Source organism: Malaya genurostris, chromosome 3, assembly GCF_030247185.1.
Source record: "Malaya genurostris strain Urasoe2022 chromosome 3, Malgen_1.1, whole genome shotgun sequence".
NCBI lineage: Eukaryota > Metazoa > Arthropoda > Insecta > Diptera > Culicidae > Malaya > Malaya genurostris.
This window is the reverse complement of record NC_080572.1, coordinates 205,238,205-205,263,082: the sequence shown is the minus strand read 5'-3', so window position 1 is coordinate 205,263,082 and position 24,878 is coordinate 205,238,205. Positions and strand designations below refer to the sequence as shown.

The 24,878-nt window shown below is 37.3% G+C and overlaps 1 protein-coding gene across 1 annotated transcript in view; it reads right to left on the bottom strand.

Moving 5' to 3' along the window:
- Positions 1 to 5,603: 5,603 nt before the first annotated feature.
- LOC131439437 (uncharacterized) overlaps positions 5,604 to 24,878 on the bottom strand; it is a 45,096-nt gene continuing 25,821 nt past the window's right edge. Inside the window, exons 5-12 of the mRNA XM_058610432.1 lie at positions 19,456 to 19,593; positions 19,232 to 19,352; positions 11,858 to 16,197; positions 8,129 to 8,422; positions 7,912 to 8,049; positions 7,694 to 7,840; positions 6,586 to 6,655; positions 5,604 to 6,531 (exon numbers count right to left, since the gene is read on the bottom strand). Coding sequence (XP_058466415.1) covers positions 6,452 to 6,531; positions 6,586 to 6,655; positions 7,694 to 7,840; positions 7,912 to 8,049; positions 8,129 to 8,422; positions 11,858 to 16,197; positions 19,232 to 19,352; positions 19,456 to 19,593 — 5,328 coding nt within the window. The 3' untranslated portion in view covers positions 5,604 to 6,451. The remainder of the gene's footprint in view (positions 6,532 to 6,585; positions 6,656 to 7,693; positions 7,841 to 7,911; positions 8,050 to 8,128; positions 8,423 to 11,857; positions 16,198 to 19,231; positions 19,353 to 19,455; positions 19,594 to 24,878) is intronic.

The window sequence follows — 24,878 nt, the reverse complement described above, 5'->3', positions numbered from 1 at the left end:
CATAACTTAAACGGCATCCCGATTGAACGACACTCCATACATGTTCAGATTGCGAATGATCCCATCTCAGATCTCAATTTGTCCAATGTGCGAATGTGTCCCATCTCAGATCTCACAATAATCATAATGTTCATGGTATTCTCGACAAATTGGATCAGTTTTATATTAGAAACATTTAAAACACCTTTCTCTCTATAAATACGTTCTTAGTAGCTTTCGAGTTTCATATGTATGTGTTCTTGTAACGTACTTCCGTACTTCCTCGTCACATTCGATCTACAATACCTTTGGCTTTCATGGCTATGAACACTTGCCACTCCCTCCTCTTTATCAAAATTTTTATGACATCATTAATTGCTAAAAATTTTCCACCTGAAACTGATTATTTTATAACGAAAGGTAGTTTACAGCATAACTACATTCGTACTACAGAATAACGTTTTTATATCATTTATTTTACCCCTGCTTCAACCATTTGGGTCGTTCGGGGAGGAAAACCTATAGAATAATGATTCAGTTAATACAAATGTTGTTGTAATCTTATTTCCATCACCTTGAGTCGACAGTTTTCTCAATTTACATTATAAAATGCACATTGATTGTACGATTTCGTCAATTCAGATCAATGTTGAGAATACTTATTCCCCCTCCCTCTTGTGAATATTATTGTGAACCTCACTAAGTTGCTAGAAATATGCTGTACTCGTAAAGAAGTACCAATTTTTCGTAAAACCCCAATTTTCCCTTACACTTTCCATGTTCGGGGCACTTACTCCACTCTCTCACCCTCAAAATGACCTTTGATTTAACTTCCTTTTTGTCAGTGAACTTACTACAGATCCCCTCCATGATTACCATGAGTAGTGTAGAAAGTATCTGTGCTTTTCAAAAAAATATCGATTCCCACCTTTGGTATATGTATCAAACTTGGTGGCGATTGCTTTAGTTATTTCGTAGTTATACTGAGACTGAAATAAACTCGCGTTTAAAGACAGATAAAGAATATTTTTTTCTTAGTTCTTTAAATTTCCCGGCAAAATGGAACCGGATCCTTTGAAATTATTCAAAGAAAATTGCGTTGCACTCGAATTAACAACAGCAATACTATATACTACGACCTTGAAATTCTTGCCACTCCCTTGTTTTACAAAAAATGGGATTTGAAAATTTATTTTCAAAAACCCCTCCTTCTAGTCTAAACGCCGATTCTCTTCAAATTATATAAATTTCGTCATTGACCCTCTCCTCCCCATGTTAAGGACACTTGCTACACACTATCCCCCCTGAAAATGTCCTAATAATCATCTCTGAAGAGCCAAATTTGATAGCAATCCGTTCAGTAGTTGTGCCGTTACAAACATTACATCCCCTTTTTAGAGGGCGTACTACATCCACATCATACGAATACCCTTATAATCATATCTAAATTGTACAAAAAGTATATATGGTCTTCAAAAAGTATCGATTCTCCTCAAATTAAATACATTTTCTCATGACCCTTGTTAAGGATACTTGCTACGCTCCCTCCCCAAAAAAATACCCTTACAACTATCTCCGAAGAGCAAAAAACAGCTATGTCAAGTGTGATAGCAATCCGTTCAGTAGTTTCGGAGTTATGCCGTTACATCCGTCTGTTTAAAGGCGCTTGCTAAATCCACCCCCATATATATCATATCTAAGGTATGCAAAATGTTTCAAAGATCTTCAAAAAATATCGATTTTTTTCAAGTTATATGAATTTTTTCATGGCCCCTCCTTGTTAATGACGCTCCCTGCCCTCATAAAAATACGCCTATGACCATCTCTGAAGAGCAAGAAGTACATGTCCCAAGTTTGATAGTAATCCGTTCAGTAATTCCGGAATTATGCCATTACAAACATTACACTCCCCTTTTTAAAGGCACTTGCTATGTGTACCCCCCATATAATCATATCTATTATATGCAAAATGTTTCTATGATCTTAAAAAAAGTATCGATTCTCGTCAAATTGGACAAATTTTTTCATGACCCGCCCTGTTAATAACACTTACTACGCTCCCTCCCCTATTAATATACCCTTATGATCTTTTCAAAAGAGTAAGAAATATCTGTGCCAAGTTTGGTGGCAATCCGTTCAGTAGTTTCAAAGTTATGCCGTTTTAAACATTACACCCCCCTATTTAAAGGCACTTGCTACATCCACCCCCCATATAGTCATATCTAAAGTATGCAAAATGGTTCTCCGGTCTTCAAAACGTATCTATTCTTGTCAAGTTTTATGAATTATTCCATGACCCCCCCTTGTTTATGACACTTGCTACGCTCCCTTCCATATAAATATATTCCCTAAACCATCTCTGAAATACAAGAAGTAGTACCTGTGCCAAGTTTGGTGGCAATCCGTTCAGTAGTTCCGAAGTTATCGCGTTACAAACATTCAAACTTTCATCCATTTTTATATATATATATATAGATTTTTGCTCACGATATAATGCCACCGTGCCCACCGTGCATTTCTCACACCACCTCAATACGAAACAGCAGCGCGCAAGCAATATAAAAATGCAAAAGAGTTTATGTAAACTTTTTCAATTTTCGGTTGTTTTAGCTAAAACTTACTAATTTTGAGTTGCATTTTCAGATTCTTTGTGAAATTCTGCTACAAACACTACTTTTCAGTTCTAAAATCATCCCCGTGGGACGGAACAGTGACCGTTTATACATTTCAAAAACCAATTACGGCTCGGCAAAGCAAAATTTCAAAATTCTAAGAATACTTAGTTATGATAAATTTGATTTCGAAAACATAAGTGTTTTTGGTTTTTCGAAAATCGGTCTAGTTTTTGAATAACTGATCAAAAACGCGATTTTCGCGTTCTGCTACATTTCACCTTAATGATTATTTTTTGTTCAGAAAATCACATTGGCTTAAAATAGAGAGGTGTAGTTTTAGCAATCAGTGCCGCTTTATACTATTTTCCCCTAGGTTATGTCTTAACTCGATTGTGTAGGCATAAAAAAAATTCATCTAGATAACTTGTAAGCAAGATATGAATAAAGTTAGAGCCATTCATTGAACGCAAGTCTTTGCATGCTAGCATACAACTTAAATCGGGTTTTCTGAGAAGAATTTTTGTCTGACACGAAGTTGACATTTAGGCGTTTTAGCTGATTTTTCAAACTTCTTACATATGACATATAACTAAGACGCTTCTATCTGTTTATTGGACGGAGTACAGTATGGAAGACTGTTTTTCTATGTAAACATTTGAAGGAAATGAAAATTTTAATTTGATGCTACTTATTAAGTTCTAATGTTCTGTCCGTAAACTGCAACCAATTTATATACGATTTTTTTTATTTTAATTTTTTTTTTTGTATTTTATTTTAACTATGTTATGCGTTCTCATACACATTTATGAAACAGCACGAAACAGTCGTGTTTATGATTAATTGAGTTCTATTTGAGTCTTACTAGAATTGATTTATTGATAACGTATTACAATTCCTACAACTATTCGTATTGTCCACCGGACATATTCAAATCCTCATCACACTGACCAATTTTATCTATTATAAATTCAGTGAATGAACGATTCAGGTTTCATTTTCTCATTATTGAATAATTACAAAATTTCAGCACTACCTTCCAGTCATGTTTTCAAACCCGTAATAGATAAAGTTATCTTGTTAGATTTTAGTGTTATTTGATATTCGGTATTTAATTTGGCTCTTATTAAGTGTGGATTTTCTTTATACGGACGGATCACGAAATGAAGAGGCTACTGGGTTTGGTATATTCAACAATAATGTTTCGGCTTCATTTAGGCTTCAAGAACCTGCATCTGTTTATATAGCAGAGTTAGCAGAAGTTCATTACAGTTTGAGTGTAATCGTCACATTATCTCCAAACCATTACTTTCTCTTCACAGATAGTCTGAGTGCAATTGAAGCCATTCGCTCAAACGCTGCTGGCAAAAATGAACCGTTTTTCTTGGGCAAAATAAAACAATACCTGAACGACATATTGAATAATAATTATCAAGTCACTATAGTCTGGGTCCTGGCCCATTGCTCCATTCAAGGCTATGAGAGAGCCGATACTTTAGCCAAACGTGATGCTATTGAGGGTGAAATTTATGAGAGATCGATTGCTTTTAACAAATTCTATAGTGCGTCTCGCCAAAGAACACTTGCCAGCTGGCGAGAGTCTTGGGATAGAGATGATCTGGGTCGGTGGATGCACTCAATTATTCCTAAAATATCGATGGCATGGTTCAGGGGACAAGATGTGAATAGGGACTTCATTCGTGTGATGTCCAGACTCATGTCCACTACACGTTAGATGCACATCTCCTTCGAATTGGACTTTCCGAGACTAATCATTGTGCTTGTGGTGAAGGTTATCACGATATTGATCATGTCGTTTGTACATGCGTGGAGTATCGTGATGTCATATCGCAACTAATAAATTCCTTGCGTACCCAAGGTACACTGTCCAATGTCCCAGTTCGCGACATTTTTGTTTGTCGTGACCTTCCTTACATCAGACCCTGTCAGCTTGGAGCGAAATTAATCTTCAGTTTAGCAACGCCATCGGCTATGTCACTTATAATGTATACTATTATATGTTCGGAACTGTGTCAGCCACTTGGTAATATGCTCGTAAGAGATGGTCTTAAAGATATTCTTAGCAAGTGTCGTTTACAGAGGGGGTCATGGTTAAATTCAGAAATATAAATGTGTTTAATGGGCCCCGAAATACGCATTATTAATTAACATTTAATTCTGTAATCGGGTCTTGGGTGAAAATCATATTTTCATCTAAAGTAGGATTACCATAACGTCTTGCATTTTGATGGTTCTTTTGGATGAAACGAAAACTATAAGATAGAAAAAATTACATAACAAAGCGGTAACAATTTAAGAAAATAGAAATTCTCTTTGGATGTGTGATGTGTCAAAAAGTACAACGATCTTTTGTAGCGAACCAATCGTTTTAATATCGGTTCTGTCGTTACGAGTTGAACAATAATAACTACTCAACAGGGCATTGCATAAATAGTTTCCTGATAAAATTATGCAAATGTTCTAAACAACGATAAGCCGATGGATGAGTGTCACATGGAGGACGACTTCGAATTATATGTGCCTTGGAAACGTTTGCCAGACACAGCAAAAAACACCACAAGGACTAGGTTGATAGGTTAGATACCCATCTCACTTGATAATTCAATGTAAATAATCAACCGTCCGAGCAACAAATTGATGCAAAATTAGTGCATCTCCATACATTATTAGATTTTCGACTTTATTCATTATTACTATCCACATTACCATTAGCCTCAAAAACTAAAATTCGTTCCCATCTGCACATGAATTTTTATATTTGAAAATGTCCAATCGCAATTAGAATCATTGCTAAGAGAAGAGCATTTCCTTAAACTGTATACTTTCCTTGAACATAATTTGACTTATTTTTTTGTTCAATAATTTGATTTTTTGTAGGAATGTCATCCTGTTTTGTTCAATATTTGAAACTAGATAATAACTGAATAATTAGAATAACTTTATGAATTTGATACTCGATAACAAAACTCGAAGAAAGGAAGAACGCTCATGTTTGTAACTTGATCAATTTTATTACACATCATATTGCTGTCACAATAAGTATGCTGCGTATTACAACCGTTTGTATTTTACACTTGGATATTTATCGAAACATCGCTACTACTCGCTTATTTAGGCAGAATGTCTGCTCTATTGGTAACAATGTAAATGAGACTGTTTGAATGTAGGTTTCACAATGTTTCAACATAAAATAAGAACTTATTCTATAGGTGCATTCTATACGTTACTATTTCTCTGAAATATATAAATACGGATGAAGCTAAACTAAAATGAATAACTTAAGCAAGATAACAGACAGTTTGTAATAACGAATGATATGAGAAGCTGTTAGTGAGCGGCGAAGCAATTATATAAAGTCGTAACAACCACGAAATTTCTAGTAGTGTTGGTTTCGTTCACTGTTTACAACCGTGTCAAGTTTTTAATAGACATCAAATGTAGTAACGAATAAATAGTTTTAGAATTTATAGTCGTTTATCAGCTTAAGTGTAATTCAATATCTGAGCGACATTTCGTTGGACCAAATATGTCCTAAAAATTGAGCCGATTAAGTTGTGCTACTAAGGTATTTACAGAGAAGCTACAGTGCAACTTATAGAATATGGAAATTAAACATACTAATTTGGCCATCTGTATTTCGTAGTCACGTTATTACAACTGTACTCCTCAGTCAATCAAAATAGGACCTTAGCAAAATTGAGCTTTTCCTTCTAATCTTTATTTGAGTCCGATCTTAAATAAGATAAGCTCTTTCAATCATTGAATTAGTGTTCTCTAAAGCTCCCGAACTATGCGTTCAGGATGCTCGCAGAGATGCATTGGGGTTCACAAGTATATCTTCATTCTTGGTTTTGGCTGGACGTCTTTTGTGATGAGTCTTTTTTCTTCTCAGCACCCTCGTGTACCTCCGTCACAATAACTATAAATAAATATATTTTAAAAATATTCGGGATATTTGTCTGTGATATTTTACCATCATTGGACTTCTTCTCATTGTCATCCAGTTTGACTAACGATAATTTCATTTTTCCGCTGAGCACCACCTAGAAGAAAACACGGAAATCAGTTCCGATTGCATAGCAGAACTAAATATGCATGTTTTAGTGCAGAATATATATATACAACTATGACACTATTAGAAATGATTGGAGTGTTATTGCATGTTAATCTTTGCAAAAGGGTTTTGCTTAACTATGTGTTCTAATTTAGACACTGAATAAGCTAACGTGTAATACACGAAATACGTATCAGCGCAGAACACGTGGGATGGATTGTAGAATTAAAAGTAAGGTAAGCAAATACTCGTCCGTTGCTTTCTTTGTCTCTTCACATTATGACCATCAATTTTACGTATTTTCATGATGCATGATTGAGGGAAGGGAGGAGGGGGGGAGGGCACGAAGTAATGGACGAACGGAAACGCGATCATTGAACAGATTGTTCCTAAATCTTTTCAGGATAATAATAACAAAGTATCTGCCTCAATGCAAATGGTAATGAACAGATCCAACAAAATACATTGATTTGATTTACATACGATGTTTAGCCTCGAGGATCTTAAGCCGAATCAAATAATTCAATAAATGAAATAGTGCTTTCCCAGAGAGCATTTTACCGTAGCAAAATTATCATTTTAAATATAAGAACAATGAATGATTAAAGTTTAACAACAGTAAACATGTTAGCCCTACTGAACTTTATACTTTTGACAGAAACATAATTCATACACTATAGATAGATTATTGAGTTTCCTTGATTTGAAACAATAAATTCTATGCAATTGAACTAGAGATTGTGAATATACCTTCTACGATGCAATGTTAGTTAGACATAGGCCAAGGAATTGAGAACACATGGGACTCATCCAATCACTATCTAGTATTGGACTCGGAATGGTTTACAGCCAATATGTGTCACACTTTAGATAAAAAAATGCGATCCAAGAATGTTTAGTAGGAAAGGGATTATTTCGATGGATGAACCATTTAACATTCGCTTGAACGACTCAACTCAATGCAATGTCACACGAAAAATGTCTGAAGAGTCTGCGATACGTAGCAGCCCTATGTGTTGCAGCTTACCTCCCTCGTCGGAGATGCTACTCGGGTCGCTGCGGAGGGATGTACAATCGTAGTTGGTTCAGATCCTAACAGTACGTTAAGTTCCAAGCTACTACCTTGGTTCAGATTCGATACGGACTCAAACACGACTATCAGGTTCAAGTCGAACTGTTATTTTTATACATGTGAAAATGTAAATAAAGAGCTTTCATCAACATGTAGACCAGAAAATCACTTACCGGAGCATCTTCGCTGTGTTTGTGGGAGGCGTCTAGTGTTTCGATGGAATGATCGGAATCGGCGACGACTACCTTGGAAACCGGTGGCGTGTCCAGTAAGATACACTTAGACTCTGCCGTATCGGCTTCATGGTGTGTCTGGAACAATAAGTGAAAAGGTTAGCAAACTTGTTAATCGTCATAATAGATCATGTTAAGATCAAGGTTAGATTCTTACCGCATCCAGCGTGACAGACTGCACCGGTGTAGCAGGACGGCTAGTCTGCTGCCTACCCGTTTCATATTTGGCTTTTTTCTCCATCGGTATCACTTTCATTGTACCGCGATCTACACTGGTTTCGCGTTTCTTCGGTACAGCGCCGGTTTCAAGTTGCTTCTCGACCTTCGATGCATCATCATCCGAGTTTGGGCGCTGGCTGCTATTAGGCTTTTCTGTTGGTGTTTTGATTATATGACCATTCGGCTCTGTGATCGTATCTGCGGTCTCGGCGTTATCCGTTTCTTCTGTTTCCTATTAGAGTTGGCATCAATGACGATTTCGACGATCAAAAGTTATACGATTAGAACAGGACTTCAAACAGACTCGCGAGGTAAGAGTAGAAGCAAACCAAAACAAACAAAGATGTATTTGACACAAACATGGGTTTAAATCACATTATTTATTTATACAAAGAGTTAGATCCTACAAAAAGAGTGGCTAAGTAAATTGAAAATTTGAATAGTGTGAGTAGTTGTATCAATTTACAGATAGAATTTCGTGTATCAGTAGTGGTAACAAAAGGACAATTCACTCTAGCAGTAAGATCATGTTTAACTTATTATTACAACTGGGGTTAACTAAAGATGCTGCCGAAATCAGGAAGAGCCTTCAGTTGCTGATGTTTTGTTTGATTTATAGCACTTAAAGAAGTGTTTCAATTGTGACTATTGTACACGCTGGAGACTCCTCTTTCCTAAACTACACCGAAGGATCTATTTTGGTAAGGGGAAAATCTGGAGATTCAAACTGTTGAAACAAAAGAGCGGACTATTAAAACATGAGGATATTAAGTAGGTGCAAAACTCTGGCAAAACATTATTGTGTAGAGCTCTAACCTTGCTTAAGTTGTTCGCCGATTTTTTAATGCTATCTATTTTTATTAACTGCTCATCTGCTGCGCTAATCAGGCCGTGAATAGCCGTGACGACTGTTAATTAGATAATCGTGTGCGTTTTGTTTGCAGCAAAGAATAAGAGTTTGATTTTTCATTGTTGTATTAGATATGTATTTTTTATGTGCATGTAGTATAGATGTTGCAATTGGATTGTTTTTCGTATCGATTCGGTGTATGTGAAAGAAACAAAATAAGCAACAATTTTATTTGGTTAGTATTTCGTTGATTTATTTGCCTCGATAAACAAAAAACTAGTGTCGCCACATTTGAAACAAAATCAGTCGGTCAATGGGTCGCTATGTGAAATATGAAGGGATATTACCGTCAAGTAAAGAGTATTTTAGCACTGTGAACCTATTGTAGCTAAAGATAAACAGCAAAATATCCAGAAATATGTCCTTTTCGACTTCCTGAGAAAGATATCACTCACCTAACGTTTTCAAAGTGCAAATCCTACTTGTTCTGATTTCCTGATTGCGATTAAAGTAGATATCTATACTATGAATTAGAATTTAACTTGGAATTGCTCATTGAACGACACACACATTTTTTGTACAAAATACAACCTTGTGACGATAATAATATTTATTTAGTTTATGGCAGCCAACAGCCAACCAGGGGAACGTGTCACTCATGCTAAACTGTTGCGATTGTGGCAATCAGTAACTAAATATCAGAATCATAATATTAAAGGAAAGTTCGGTCATTTGGGTTGGCGATTATGAGCGTATTGTGCCGGTATTACTAGCCAGCTGTAAGCTCGAGCCCCAATCTGTTATAATAATCTTTAGTGTCATGAGGATCATAGCACTAGTCATATAGTTTTTATTTTCTGCTGCATCCCATTATGTTTTTCTCATCAGAACCTGATACGAAACTTGTAATTAGCTCAAGACGGCCTAACAAGACTGAAATCAAATTGTTGTAAATTTCATATTCTTTATACTATTGTTGACGTGGTTATTGCATAAAGAAAAATTCGTGTTTGCATTACAATAAAATGAACCAAACTGATTCTGGAGTGAAATGTTGACTGTTTAATAAGAATATATTTACTCTAGATTCTCCCGTAAGATTCCATACTAGTAATAAAATTCTAATTGGCGTAATTCTCATTGATTTCTGAATATTAATTTATTAATTTATTGCATTACTTTCAATTTTTAACTAAGCTGAAATTTTGTATTGAAATCGTCATTGCCGAAACTGATTACACTATTTTCTTTCCAAATGATTTTCTAATTCATTGAAGTTGCTTAGTTTTACTTTCAAATTAATTTTCTTACTTCATTTCTACTGTGCTAGATCGAATTGACAATTTTTGGCGATCGAACCGACAATTTTTGGTTTACCCATTTGTTCCATTTAGTTCATACAAAGACCTTAAATCTAGTATAAATATCTACTTCAATCACAAAAACACCATTCAAATTTTGAGCTTTGGGGTAACGATTTTTAGAATCGAACAAATTCTAAACTGACTAGATCTGTTTAGCTTGTTTTCGAACATATGAGACAGTCTTGCGTACATGTTGCGATCTGTATGGAACATATACTTACAGACTCATTCGCATAAGTTCAAGTCACATTTTTTCTTCAACGTCGAATGCTTATTACGAAATTTACAAACCCTTGTATTTTTTTATCTATTTCGTATCGTTATGGATCGCATAATGTCGAAGTTCTCTCAATTTCGCTGATTTTCTGTTTTTGCTTTTATGGAAAAGGATATTCAAAACTAGTCAAAGCATAACAAACTTCGTGTGGAAATGGGAAAACAATAATAACTAAGGTCACAAAATTAAAAAGTAGGACAACAAATCCAAACAAAATCAGCTAACCTGGCCCTTCGGGATGGCACTTATCTTGGCGATTATTTTTGTCATGGCCTGTTCCGTTTCGTCCAGTTTTTTACGCAACAGATCGAGTTCCATCAGTTGGTTATTACTGTCCATGGAAACGGCGGCAACGTCAGCAGTATCCGCAGCAGTACGCGACATATTCAAAGCGGTGGTCGAGCTATTGCTATTGTTACCACTACTACCACTAGGACTATAGTTAACTAGATTCAGAGTAAGAAATTTAGGATTAGTAACGTTGCTGACACTGGTCGGTACTTGGTCAATGGCGGTCGCACAACTGTTGCTTTCGGGAGGCTCCTGGGGTGTAATAGCTGTAGAGGTGCTGCTACTGGATGAAATAGTGCTGTGCGCAGGACTAAGTTGATGTGCGAAGATTTGACTGTTTTCTACTAGGTTAGAATTTTCTGTGATATTACTTGTAATACCAACAGCCGATTCATCTTCTTTGTCGCACTTGGATGAGTTAAGTTCAATGGCGGGTGATGAAGATGATGGTGGTGCTGTTTGTGACTGATTCGAGGAAGTAGCAGGTTGATTAGTATCAGAACTCATTTTCAATTGGTTAATGCTGTTATTGGCCTCGGCCAGACAGGAACTACTTGCAGGGACCGTTGGCGCAGAGCTGCTCGTCACCGAAAATTTGTCTTCGACAAGGATACTTTCGACTACTTTAGCAGCAGAAGCAGATAGTCTTTGTGGCTCACTTACTGTCTTTGGTGCGTACTGGTTCACAGATTGGGAGTCATTGACCTCTTGGCTATCGGCTTTCGGCGAAGTAGTAGGCGTAATCTTTTCCGAGATGATTTGGTCAACGATTGCTTCAATTTCACTTGCCACGGCCGTAGCCTCGGTCAGTGTGCGATCGATTAGTGCTTCTTTTGCAGCATGCTCTAATTTGTCAAGACTACAACGGCTCTCCTCAGTTCCTACCTGCGTACTGGAAGTAGCTTCAGGGATGACTTCCCCCTTAGATTCTATGGGCTGCACGTCTTCTTGGTTTTCGCTAATAACATCCAAAAGTGGCACCACGGTTACAGAAGAAGCTGACTCAGCACTTGCAGTAGCTGTTGTAGCTTCATCAGACACTTCCGAAATCAACTCTGATGAGTCCATTTTATCAACCTCAACCGTTACTATATGTTCTTCACTAGTTTTACATTCAACTGACGCTGTAACACTATCATCAGCTACCTCTTCTATTGTTGGTCCTCGTTCAGAAGATCCCTCTGATTGCCTGTAAGCATATACTGGTTGTTTTTCCTCACCGCTAACGTCACTCATTACAACTACTTCTACGGAAGCTTCATCGCCATTGTAAATAACTGGTTCATTGGAACTGGAATCGTTTAGATCTTCGGTAGTGATAAGAGTTTCTGAAAGAGTATCTAATTCATCTCTTGATGGATCAGCTATGTCTGGCTGAGCCTCACTCTCTTTGGATATTACTGTTTGTTCAACAAGCGGGACAGCAGATGAAAAACTGTTCTCAGGCTCATCAGCTGAGACAAAATTCGAAGATTGTGTGCTATTATCAACGGTGATTTCCAACACGTTCTCGATTATAGGCGCGGTTTCCGGAACTGTGTCGGGGATATTTTTAATGTTACTGTCGACAGTGATGAGTGTTTCTTCTACCTTAAACTCTATTTCAACTTCCACTGGATCGTCAGACTTATTCGGTTGATCATTTTTCAGTGCAGCACCGACATCTTCTAATTTAATATCTACATCATCGGAGCTGAGCTGCTCTGTGCATTCACTGATTTCGGCAACAGTAATGAAGGGCTCCTCGAAAGGGATTTTTGGTTGATTGTCGAGAGAAGCTTGAATCATTTCAGCAGTGATGAGAGATGCAGAAGGTTGCTCAGTAATATGCTCCTGAGTCGCGATTATGATTTCTTCGTTTACCAAATTCATAGCGGTATCCTTGATTTCAAAATCCTGTGGGGATGTTTCGTCTTTTGAAGCATCTACGTGCTCAGAACTGTCGGATCTCTCAACAGTTTCATAATCATCTCTCGGTATTATTTTGTCATCCAACTCAAGAGGTTCTTGTTCAGAATCTGCGATTGTTGGTGATGTTTTGCCTATATTTGTCTGTTCATCTATTAAATCGGTAACATCCTCTTCCTGAGTGCTTGACATATCTTCATTTTTTTCCACGATTTGCGATTCTATCTCAATTGACTTGTCAGATATTTCTTGGAATGAAACGGACTGTTCCTCGGATAGATTAGGAGCTGTCTTATCTGCCAAATCAAGACTCATTTTCTCATCTTCTGGACTGCAAGATGACTCTTCTGAATCTTCACTAGGACCTAAAACAAATGAAACGCGCTTTTTCGTATGACTTTCTGTGATGACCGATATGTTTTCTGTATCATCTAACTCCAAAGGTATAACTGATTCTGAAGCTGTATTTTCCGTCGAATCGATAATGTTTGTAACCTCATGAAGAGAACTCGTTATTAATTCAGTCGGCTGGGAAATTTCTTCTAGTGGCCAGTTAATAGATTCAACTATTGCGTCGCAAACTACAGCAACGTTGGATACGGCATTTGATATTTCGTCAGAAACAGATACTTCTGACTGTTCCTGAGCACCTTCCAATGGTTCATCGTCAACTTGACCCGTTTGATGCACAAACTCGTCTTGTAACAGAGCATCATTTAAGCTACTACTCGTCTCTATTTCACTAACTGTTGTGCTAGCTGGCTTGTCTACGAATTGCTCACTCAGTGATTCTACAATTGTTGATGGTTTTCCGTCCACAGTGTCCGTGCTTTCAGAATCAATTCGGTTCACAACCTGACCGTCTACTAGTATTTCTGTGGCGAGATCGAAAGTTGGCAGCTCAAAATTCTCCTCGGAAACCTTTTCATTGACGATTTCTTCCGCTTGTTCCAGTATTTCATTCACCAGCTCTTCCGTGACTACCCGAATTTCTTCATCCTTCGCTATCGAATCCTCCATCGTAGCCGCTATCGTTTTGATCGCACATTCTTCCGCATCTGGAGTCGTTTCCAATTCTATCTCACAAACGATCGAGTCCTCAAGACGGTTTGTTGTGGATTCGCATATTGCTGTACTGACATGAGAGGATTCTTCTTTCGAATGCTTTTCTGATTCGTCAATTTCTAAGTGTTCTACATCATCTATCGATCCACTTTCTAGCTTCAGCTGATCAACAACGTTGCTTTCTGATATTTGAGTATAATTTATTTGCGTATCATCATTTTCTTGTGAAACTAAGCTCGCTTGAATATCGGAATCTGACGATTCAATGCAACGTTCGGGAGTTTCAGACAGCAAAACAGCCTGTTCTTCGGGCATTGAAGCATCCATATGCTCGCCAACGGTTTCTTCTAGTTGAACAGTCGATTCTTCATCTAACGCTTGCGTTGTTTCACACGGTTGTTCATAAACTTGAATAATTTCTTGTACTAAATCATCTTTCGATGGAATATCATCTAAACTTTCATTCGACTCTATTATATCAATCTTCAAGCTTTTCTTGTCTACGGCTTGTTCAATCAATGGTTTTACAACATTTGATGATTCACCATCGGTACCGCCCGTGTTTTCAAAATCATATCGATTTACGACTTGACCGTCTACTAGTTTTTGTGTAACAGGGTCAAAGGTTGGCAGCTCAAATGCTTCATCAGGAATCTGTTCATTAACGATTTCTTCAGCCTGCTCCAGAATTTCATTTACCATATCATATGCGATTAAAGTTTCCTCTTCCGCTTGTTTCACTATCGTTTCATTCATATTTGCTGCTATCGTTTGGATTGCACACTCTTCTGCATCTAGAATCGTTTCCGAATCTGTCTCACAAATGATCAAGCTTTTCAAATTATCCGTTGTGGATGCCAGTTCTAGATCAGCTGTTTGACAGGATTCTGTTTCTATTTGGTTTTTTGAATCTGGCTTTCCAACACTTTCCTGAACTGTCGAGTGTTCAACATTGGCAACCGGCCCGCTTTCATTCTTCAACTGTTCGACATCAGTGAAATTTTTGCTAAAATCTTCGTTTTCTTGTGAAGCTATACTTGTTTGATTTTCCACGTCCGACGATTCAACACTGTGTTCTAGTGATACAGATTGACTAACTATAGGTCCGGTTTCGCATACTTCGGTAGACAATGCAATGTCTGTTTGTTTGCTCATTGTTTCTTCCAACTGTGTTGGTGATTCTTCATCTAACTCTTCTGCTCTGGGTTCAACAATTATTTGCTCCAATGATTCGTTAACAGCACTAGGATCTAGCTGCTCAAAAGTTGTGTCGTCTAGATGAGCCGCAATTTGTTTGATCACAGTTTCTTCATCTGATTGTGCGGTAATCAATACTTCCGAAGGACCTTCTATTTCTGTGAGTTCATCGTCGACACTTTTCCTAATCTCTAATATTTCGGTGCAAATTTCTACTGGGAGTACTTTAACTATTTCGCTTACTTGTTCCTCTGGATGTTTCGATATTTCGATTTCTTGTGTTGGTTTTTCGATCTGCTGAACTTCAATCTCCTTGATTCTGCTATCCAATGTCACTGAACCATCGTCTGAATCTTTCGTCTTAAAACCAGTTTCGTTTGTAATATGTACGGTGGAAGTTGCACTCTCAGTTTCTGGTTCTTCTCCGGTAGGTAGTATATCTACTACGTCATTTCCTTCTTGATTAACCTCAGAAACAGAATCTACTTCAGAAGTTTGTAACACACCTGTTTCTATATATGATTCATTTTGTGTTTGTAGAATTTCTGTGTGTTCCGGGATACTATCCGTTACAGAATAATTACTATCCTCTGTCGACTGTGTTGCGTGGGGTTCTTCAACAGTGTCCATAGATTGTGAAGGTATCTCCACTTCTTCGGGCTGATAAATGGAAGCTTCGGCTTGTTCGATAACTTTTTCTACTAGCTTAACAGCCGCAGCTTCTGCCGCTTCGTTAAGCTTGTCCTCTACTTCTGATAACACTTCTTGTTCGAAATATTGATGTACTGTTCTTTCTTCGTCATTCCGCACAACAAATCCATCAACTACCTGCTCGGTAGTGGGATCGTTGCTTAGCTGTACAAAGTCATCGTTGGTGATAACTTCCTCGTTATAGTTCTTTTCCAGTGCTTGAGCATTTCGCTCCTGTTGGACTACGTCAGCGTCTGTCGTTGCAGGACGATCCGGTTTCGAAACCAGCTTCTCATAGTCACCACTGATTTCTGCCTGTACAGTTGACGCCGGAACACCATTATCTGCATTGATGATTGGTTGTCCTAGAATGAGAAAAGGTAGGATATCCAACAACAAAAACTAAACAACCAAAACACAATGGGGTGGAATAGAAGGTCTTGGAGCAGCTAAAGGTACAAAATGTTAAACTAATTCAAATTGATTATTGAACATCAATGAGGTTATGTATATTAAATTTTATTAGTTGAGATCGACAAACTATTAATTACTTCACTTGTTTCTTAAATACTAGCATTGCTTTTGAAGCCATAAGCACTAATATCATCGTTATTTCAATTGTACACATAATCAGAAACTCATATCGCAATGAATACCATTTCTTAGCACAGCTCATTAGTTTTAGAATATTGTCTAGATATTGTAGTTATCTTTAATACAATTCGATTTGCACCGCCATATGCTCGGTAAAGTCAAAGTCCTGGCATTACATTCCTTTTGTGGAATTTGGCCTTTCTGTTTCAACAAGACTTCGCAGCCGATTCTTAGTGCACAGAATCATTGCATGGCTAGTACTATGGATCCTACTGACACTAAGAATCCTTCCAGGTCGGGGCTCGAACATACGACTACTGGCTTGTAAGACCAGCGTCCTATGCATTTAACCGCCAACCCGGGATGACCCGGCTCGGTAATCGTTACATATATTGAGTAATTATCAGCAAAAATGAATTACCGAGTCAACAGTAATGGATCGTGCGAAGAATTTTGCTTTATTCTTCAAAATAATTAGAACAAAAGTTAGAGTTGGGGAAGGAATGTATTTTAATTTAAAATTTATTTTAAAACATAGAAACAGTGAAACAAAATCAAGAAATAACATGCCTGAAGCATTTGTTTGTAATACACACTTAAATTGGACTACCAATTTCAGCTGTTCAAACCTTTAACATCTCATCACTGCGGTACCTTAAGGTACTGCTGTCAACAAATGTTTATTTGTATTGATATATCAGTAGAATGAGAATGTTCGGTAGTTCTGCTGTTCACAACTCGCCAAAAGAAGAAAAATTACCGAATGAAGTTAAGTGTTTTCTTCTCATTTACAGCTAAACTGAACAGATATCTGAAAATTCACAATACAAGGCAATTACATGAAAATGCATTATATCTACTCAATAGTAAGTTATATTCACTCAACTGTTGAGTCATATAGACTCATTTTCAGATTGAATGCGGTATACTTAATTTTAGCTTATTGAATGAAACTCTCACTGTTGGGTGGTTTTGCTCTTTGTGTTTTGACAACAATGGGACGAATGTAAGAAAAGATTCAAAACAACTTAAAATTAAGTAAAAACACTTAAAAAATTTCACATCTTATTAGATGCACATAAATGGAGCGTCGCAGTTCACGCAAATTTACGTGGAAGAATATTTAATATTGTGTCTAAAATTCAATAACATGAAATTCATTAAAATAAAAAAAGAATGAATACTGATGGCGACCGCCGCGACTTGAACCGAGAATCATTGGATCGCAAAGTACGTCTGTTAATCGACTGAGACACAGAAGCACACATCTGCTTGGCTGGTAAAAGGTGCATTTAAATTCATACAGTCGCATATAGTAGCTAGTTACAGTCGAAAACAGTAAAATTCATGCTAATCTAACTTGAAGTCATTACGAATAAAATTTTCCGTCATTTGACAAATTAGGTCTTTATGAATTACATTGTATGAGGGATCAAGTCACCTATAAGCATCTTAGAGCTTAAGCAGTGTGCCTTAATATTATATTATATTATTGAATAAAAAAAAAAAGTCACCTATAAAATTTTTTGGTGTGTAGGTTTGTTAAAATCGGTCCAGGAATCTCCGATAAATTCAGCCGGAGACTGGTAACATGCTACATATATCGAATATTCAATGATTATATAGTAGACACTAAATTATTTTATTTTCAAGCTTCTAGCTGGGCAACATGTTGTGTATAAAACGCACAAGTCATCGTTTCGAACTCAAAGATATGACCAAAAATCAAAATTCTAGTATTTTTACTGCGACTATCATTGATATAGGTAACAGTAAAATTGTTCATTTCATTTTGTAAAAGATAGATGCAAGATTGTGAGATTCCGGTTTTCACAGTAGTCTCACAACGTTTCTCTATGAGTCAAGCAATGACAAACTCACTATTTCTTGAATTGAAGTTAATACCAGGTAATGTCCAGCTAAGAAATGATGTTCAAATATTTGTACAATTGAAACCAGTTTTGTTAGTAATGTTGTAGTAGCTACATGTCAGTGATAATTGTAAAAGACATTCAGTTTGAGGATTCAGACAAACAAAATTTAGAAGGATTTTTTAGCTCAAGATTTAAACGTTAGAATCGTTATTAACAAACAAGTTAAACGTCGTCAAAGATTATATAAGTATTATTTTACGGGGACGCAGGGCAAACAGGGGCCAAACATTCAAAAGTTCTTGCTTACGTAAGCCGTTAGTTCCGCTGGAAAATTATTTAAGTGAACAGAATTCATCATAATCTCCTTCATCTAGATATTTTATACGAAACAGTTCGAAAGGACATTTCTAGATATTTTATCGGGACTAAAACAAATCTAGGATAATTGGTTGGATAAATAGCCGTAATTACTGTCTGATGTGAATTTCAATATAGGAAAAATAAAAACATTTCATGCTCGTCAAATTCGCTGAACGGTCCCCACTAGTAAATTTGTAATAACTATTCTGAAGTGGATAATGGATTAGCCCAGACTATGTATGAAGGGCACGTGGAGAAACTAATGCATGTAGTTTTTTTGAAATGTCTTTATTTGTTATTTATTGTGTTGAGTTTGAGTTTAAAAATAAAAACCAAGATCATCTTACTTGCGCTGTGATCTTTCCAGGCTTTGCATTTGTGTAAAGTATATAGTACTGGGTTAATGGTTGTATACGTGGCAAAATGTTTTTACTTTATATTGGATGAAAGAGTCATGTGAGGGCATGGCATTAGCTGAAGGCGAATTTATATGTGCGAATGCCGTTAGTTCTGAATTGGTGCATTTTACATGAATGGATTAATTTCAGTAAAACTACTAAGATTAACTTACCCAGCTTCGTGTTGCCACTTTCAGGTCGTTTGATGTATGGCTCTGTGAAGACTTCATTTCTGAACGTCGAGTCTGGTTTTATCTCTGGATAAGGCGTAGGAGGAGTCTTCTTGAATACGAGCTATTGAGTCGAAAAATAATCGTATGATAACATATTCCACTGAATTGTATTTATTTTTGTATAAAATCGTTATGGTGTTAATAACAATCACCAAAGTGCTTACTTTCAGTATTGTGTAGATGAAGAATGAAACAATACCGATGGTGTAGAGTGGCATTATGAAACCCATTGAGTTGGCGGATTTGGTTGGCTGATGTGATCCAGCTCCCATAGGCGGTCGCATACCAGGTATGGGACCAGGCTGCAAAGATAAGGACAAAAATTGTGCAACGATTCGATTAGAATTACATGAAGCTTTTACGTGCTCGGTGTGATGGTGCTAAATTATATATGAGGGTGCTTGATGTGGCTCAAAGAAAAGCTGCATAAGACAGTCCACCATTTTTTTCATTTCTTACATTTTTACTTCGTGCAACTTTTGATATAACGAGATGTATGACCAAAACTTGACCACTTCCTGTGATTGATTTTCCAAAATCCAAAAATCCAAAAACTTCTTTCGGATGCATTTCGCCCCAAAATATTTTACAGCGGGCTGCGATTTTTCATTCCGGGTTTTGGTCGTTTATTGCTTAAATTTTTAAGATTGAAATTCACGCAACACAAAATTGAGATATTGTTGATCTCCAGTTCAGTGGGCTGTGATGGCGGAAACAGTTGTGATAAATTTAAAACTTTCTGCCTTACCTTCCATGAAACGTTACTAATCACAACATGTCGCATAATAATGACTAATTGCTTAACAAATTGAGTCAGAACGTACCACTATTTTGGAAACTGGATATGTGAACACCAGTTGAAATATAGATTCGGGCAGCACAATGAATCGAATTAATCATTACATCCGTTGATAAATGATTGAACTCAATTTATGTTTTCGACTGAATATTGATACATATTTATAATGTAATTTCGATTTATCATCACTTTGTTGTTTTACTTTGCTCGGGACATATCACTGAAATTGTTTTGTCATACACTATATTTCTTGACTTTATTCATGTCTTCACTGTTTTTATCCTCCCTTTGAAGGATGAAGCGATAAACCTAACTAAACAATTAAAAAATCTAAAAAATCTGTAAATTTACAGAATGCCGTCTTATTGTTTATTACTTAAAAACTCATTTGAGTCCTCCACCTACAGTCGAGCGCTACTGTTCAGCAATCAGGAATCAGAAGTAATTGGCTCAAGTGGTACGTTTCGCTAGTTATTTGGAGATTTGTGTCTTGCGTGCTTCTCATCATTTTCCTGATGGGAAGAAAAGGATAAAAGAAACATGGAAGGGAAATGTGAAGTAGGAGAGGTGAGTCAACAGGTGCCAAATGCACATTTAATGCAGGACAATTTGCAATATGTATGAGCGGATGTTAATTCGGCACCTCATGAGGAATGCCAAACAATCTGCTAAAATCTTTTAAGTTCAATACAGACAGGGGGCGCTAAAACCACTAACCACCTCCCCCCCTTCCCCTCCTGTGCACGGACCATGATCCAGTAAATAGAAATAAATTTACTCCTTTGGCTCCACTGGAATTCATATAATATGAATAATATGAAGTCATCGCTTCATGTACTCCCCCCTATGGTGCTTTTTCAAGATCGAAAATTTTCAAACCTTAACCGCCGGGCAGCACCTCTTACTAATGTCCGATTTAGCTCTAAATTTGCATGAGGACACTTTTCGAGGTGCTTAAACTTTTGAGCGCTAGCGCTTTACGAAATTAGAAGTGATCCCAAAATATTGGCACCCTTATATGTAAAAGAGCGGTAAAAATCAACGTGTTTTGTCGGTTACGTCACTTATACCATCATATCTCTGGAACCAAAAGTCACAGCCATGTGATCTTTGAACTTTATCAATGGCCAACAGTAGCTTTCAAACGAGCCCAAGTTTGTTAAAATCGGTTCAGCCATCTCTGCGAAAATTGAGCGCGTTCAAATACAACGCTTTTTGTCGGTTACCTCACTTATACCATCATATCTCTGGAACCAAAAGTCACAGCCATGTGATCTTTGAACTTTATCAATGGCCCAACAGTAGCTTTCAAACGAGCCCAAGTTTGTTAAAACCAGTTCAGCCATCTCTGAGAAAATTGAGCGCGTATAAATACAACGCGTTTTGTCGGTTACACCACTTATACCATCATATCTCCGGAACAAAAAGTCACAGCCGTTTGATCTTTGAACTTGATCAATGGCCCGACAGTAGCTTTCAAACGAGCATAAGTTTGTTCAAATCGGTTCGGCCATCTCTGAGAAAATTGAGCGCGTATAAATATCTTCGAAAAGTTCACACACACATACAAACAGACATTTTCCGATCTCGTCGAACTGAGTCGAATGGTATATAACACTATGGGTCTCCGAGGCTCTGTTCAAAAGTCAGTTTTTCCAGCAATTCTAATACGTTTTTCTATAGAGAAAGGCAAAAAGCTTACCTTTTTTACTCCCAAATGAATACTAGGTGCACATACTCATTTTCAAATTAATAATTTCAATTTCATAAATGCGTAGCAGTTTATGTTGAACTGCTTGTGCGACCTGGGGGCACAACATAAACCGCTAGGCAGACGTAAAGTTAATGCTATTTGCAAAACACTTTTTGCTATTACACCGAAGTGTAATGTTTAAACTGAAGTCTCGGACGAAACAGATTTCGGCTAGCTAGCCGAACAGATTTTGATAATTTCAAGGGGAAAAAGCTTACCTTTTTTACCCCCAAATTTATGCTAGTGGCGCATACCCATTTTCAAATTTGTTTTACGTTTATTCTTTGACTCATCAGTGCGTAGCCACGAATTTTGAGCTCCTAAAAGGTAAAGCCCACAAATGTTCCGTTTACGACTGCCTTTGTTAGGCTCCTGCAGTCATTCAGTCATCGGAAAGGAAATACACCTTGACTTGCAAGCTCCCGTTTTAGTGGCCTTTTACGACATGGAACAGGAAACCAGTGGATCAATTCTTGGTTGAAATAATCCCGCCGGATGGAACACGGCTTATCTGTTTGGTGGACTTATACCACCGGGACAGGTGAACCGTAGTGTTATTCTTAGCCCGTTAAGAACCGCTACAGATACTACACGACTCTCTAGGCTGCTCAGAAAGAGAAGTTGAAATTCAAGAGCAACCTCTAGTCGAGTCCCTTGTTGCTAAACTTAATCGTTCGCTCCCTACTTTTCTCGAAAAACAAGAAGAAAACGTAAAGAAAAAGAAGAACAGTAAGTTTCATGAACGTACCGAAAAAGTTGAAGGCTTCGAATTTTAAAACTAGCTAGTAAATTGCTATAATCACATAGTTGTTTGTGTGACGGCAAATAAATTCCTATTTCTAGTCTGCTTAGAATGTTCCTTATTTCATTATAGAAATATTCTTTTATTCGTTCCTTTTTTAATAATCCTTGCCGAAGCACCTTGTACAACTAACGCATATGTCGTATTGGGAAGACCGGGGTGGTTGGCCGAGTATTTTTTATGAAAAAGCTATTATGTGCAGTTGCGACATCTATAGTGATTTTGTTGGGGAAATTGGTCGCCCATATGCCGATTAAGCTTCTGGTGTTTTTGTGTTGTCGTTAGTATAGAAGTAAGTTTGTTCTTTTTTCGGGACGTATGAGAAAATTTCTGTATTTGTGAATTAATATGTCTAACGCGGATCAATTTACAACCAATATCTAATAACGTGATACCGCTAGCAAGGGTATTCCAAACCCAAATGATATGACGCTGTAACCTTACTTTTGTTTTTGCAAACCGCGATTGTTCTCGAAAACATTTGTTCGGAAAAGTTGGCTTAATTCTGTGCGGGGCCTATTTGGTTGAGTTATAAATTTACCGTAGAGTAATGCGCACTTTGATATTCGGGAAATGCTATCTTTTTCTGGGCGAAATTGGATGTTATGTTAATGTTGATGATCAGATGGAAAAATACACGAGTGAAAAATGCTCCTCGAATTTTCATCTTTCCAAGAACCCACATTAACGATCACTTTATCGGTCACCATTTCCGAGCCCACCACGACCAGTTTTATTTTTGATCGATAACCAAGCTTCAACCCTTGCAGATATTTTACGATTTTCTATGACGGTTTTAAATTTGGGAAACTTTCACCTTGTAATGCTAGAACCGGACTTGTATATTTTATGGGCCTATCAGACCAATTTTATGAAAATATGATATGAGATCTTTTGGCCCTAGACTACCTTGATCCGCAAACTATCTCTAGAGATATTTAATACCCAATTTAAAGAATCTGCTACCTCTCACCTTGTTGCTTATGAAAATACTCGTGAAATTGGTATTTTACTTTACTAGCACCCTATCTCCGAAACCAGAAGTTGGATCTCAATAACAGCTGGGATATTTTTATGGTATCAGGAGACCTCTCAGTTGAACTTGACATGGTAAAAACCGGTTCGGTCAAATAAGTTACAGACAGTATTTTCACCTTTATGGTGCATATGACCCTGTCATTCCGAAACCAAGAGTCGGATTAAAATGAAATTCAGGAGATTTGTATGGGACCATAAGACGTTTCATTTGAATCTAAGTTTGTGAAAATCGATTCAGCTATTTTCGAGAAACGGTTTGGCTTCCGTAAAAATAAAGGGACTAATGATTGCCTTGCATTGTTTTCGTCTGACATCCAAATTACCTTCGCTCAAAAACAACGAATGACATCTTCACAAGCTCCACCAACATGGAGCGGTTATAAATAATTATTTGCACAACCTTTTGTCAGAGAAACGCATGCATTTTTCACATGGCGATTTGACAACATTCGGAATTAGCTGCATGAGTCTCCCGCAAGGATCATGCCTCAGTCCGCTCCTCTATAATTTTTACGTGAACGACATTGACAGCTGTCTAGTAACTTCATGCAAACTAAGACAATTGGCCGTTTGGGCTGTTCATCTGGGTATCGAATTCTCTGCGAAGAAAACAGAGCTGGTCGTCTTTTCAAGAAAGCATGATCCCGCGCAGCTTCAGCTTCATATGATGGGAAGAATGATTCAACACGTTTTGACGTTCAAATACCTCGGGGTGTGGTTTGATTCCAAATGCACGTGGGGAGGACACATTAGGTATCTGATAACAAAATGCCAACAAAGAGTAAATTTTCTTCGAACAATAACAGGATCTTGGTGGGGTGCTCATCCGGAAGATCTAATAAAATTGTATAAGACAACGATACTTTCAGTGATGGAATATGGATGTGCTTGCTTTCGTTCCGCTGCAAGCTCTCATATTATTAAACTTGAGCGAATTCAGTATCGTTGTTTGCGAATCGCCTTAGGCGGGAGTTCTTCCATTGAAAGATCGCTCTTGGGAGCTTTCATCACGACTGCTAATAAGATGTGAGGAACTGAATCCCCTAGTTATTGATAAGTTCGAAAGACTAGTCGAGCTTCAATCTCAAACAAGATTAGTGACAGTATATTTTAACCACATGCCACAGGAAATCAAGATATATTCCTATCCATGACAGCCTCCTAAATGTTCCTGACTCAACGTTATTTTTCGACA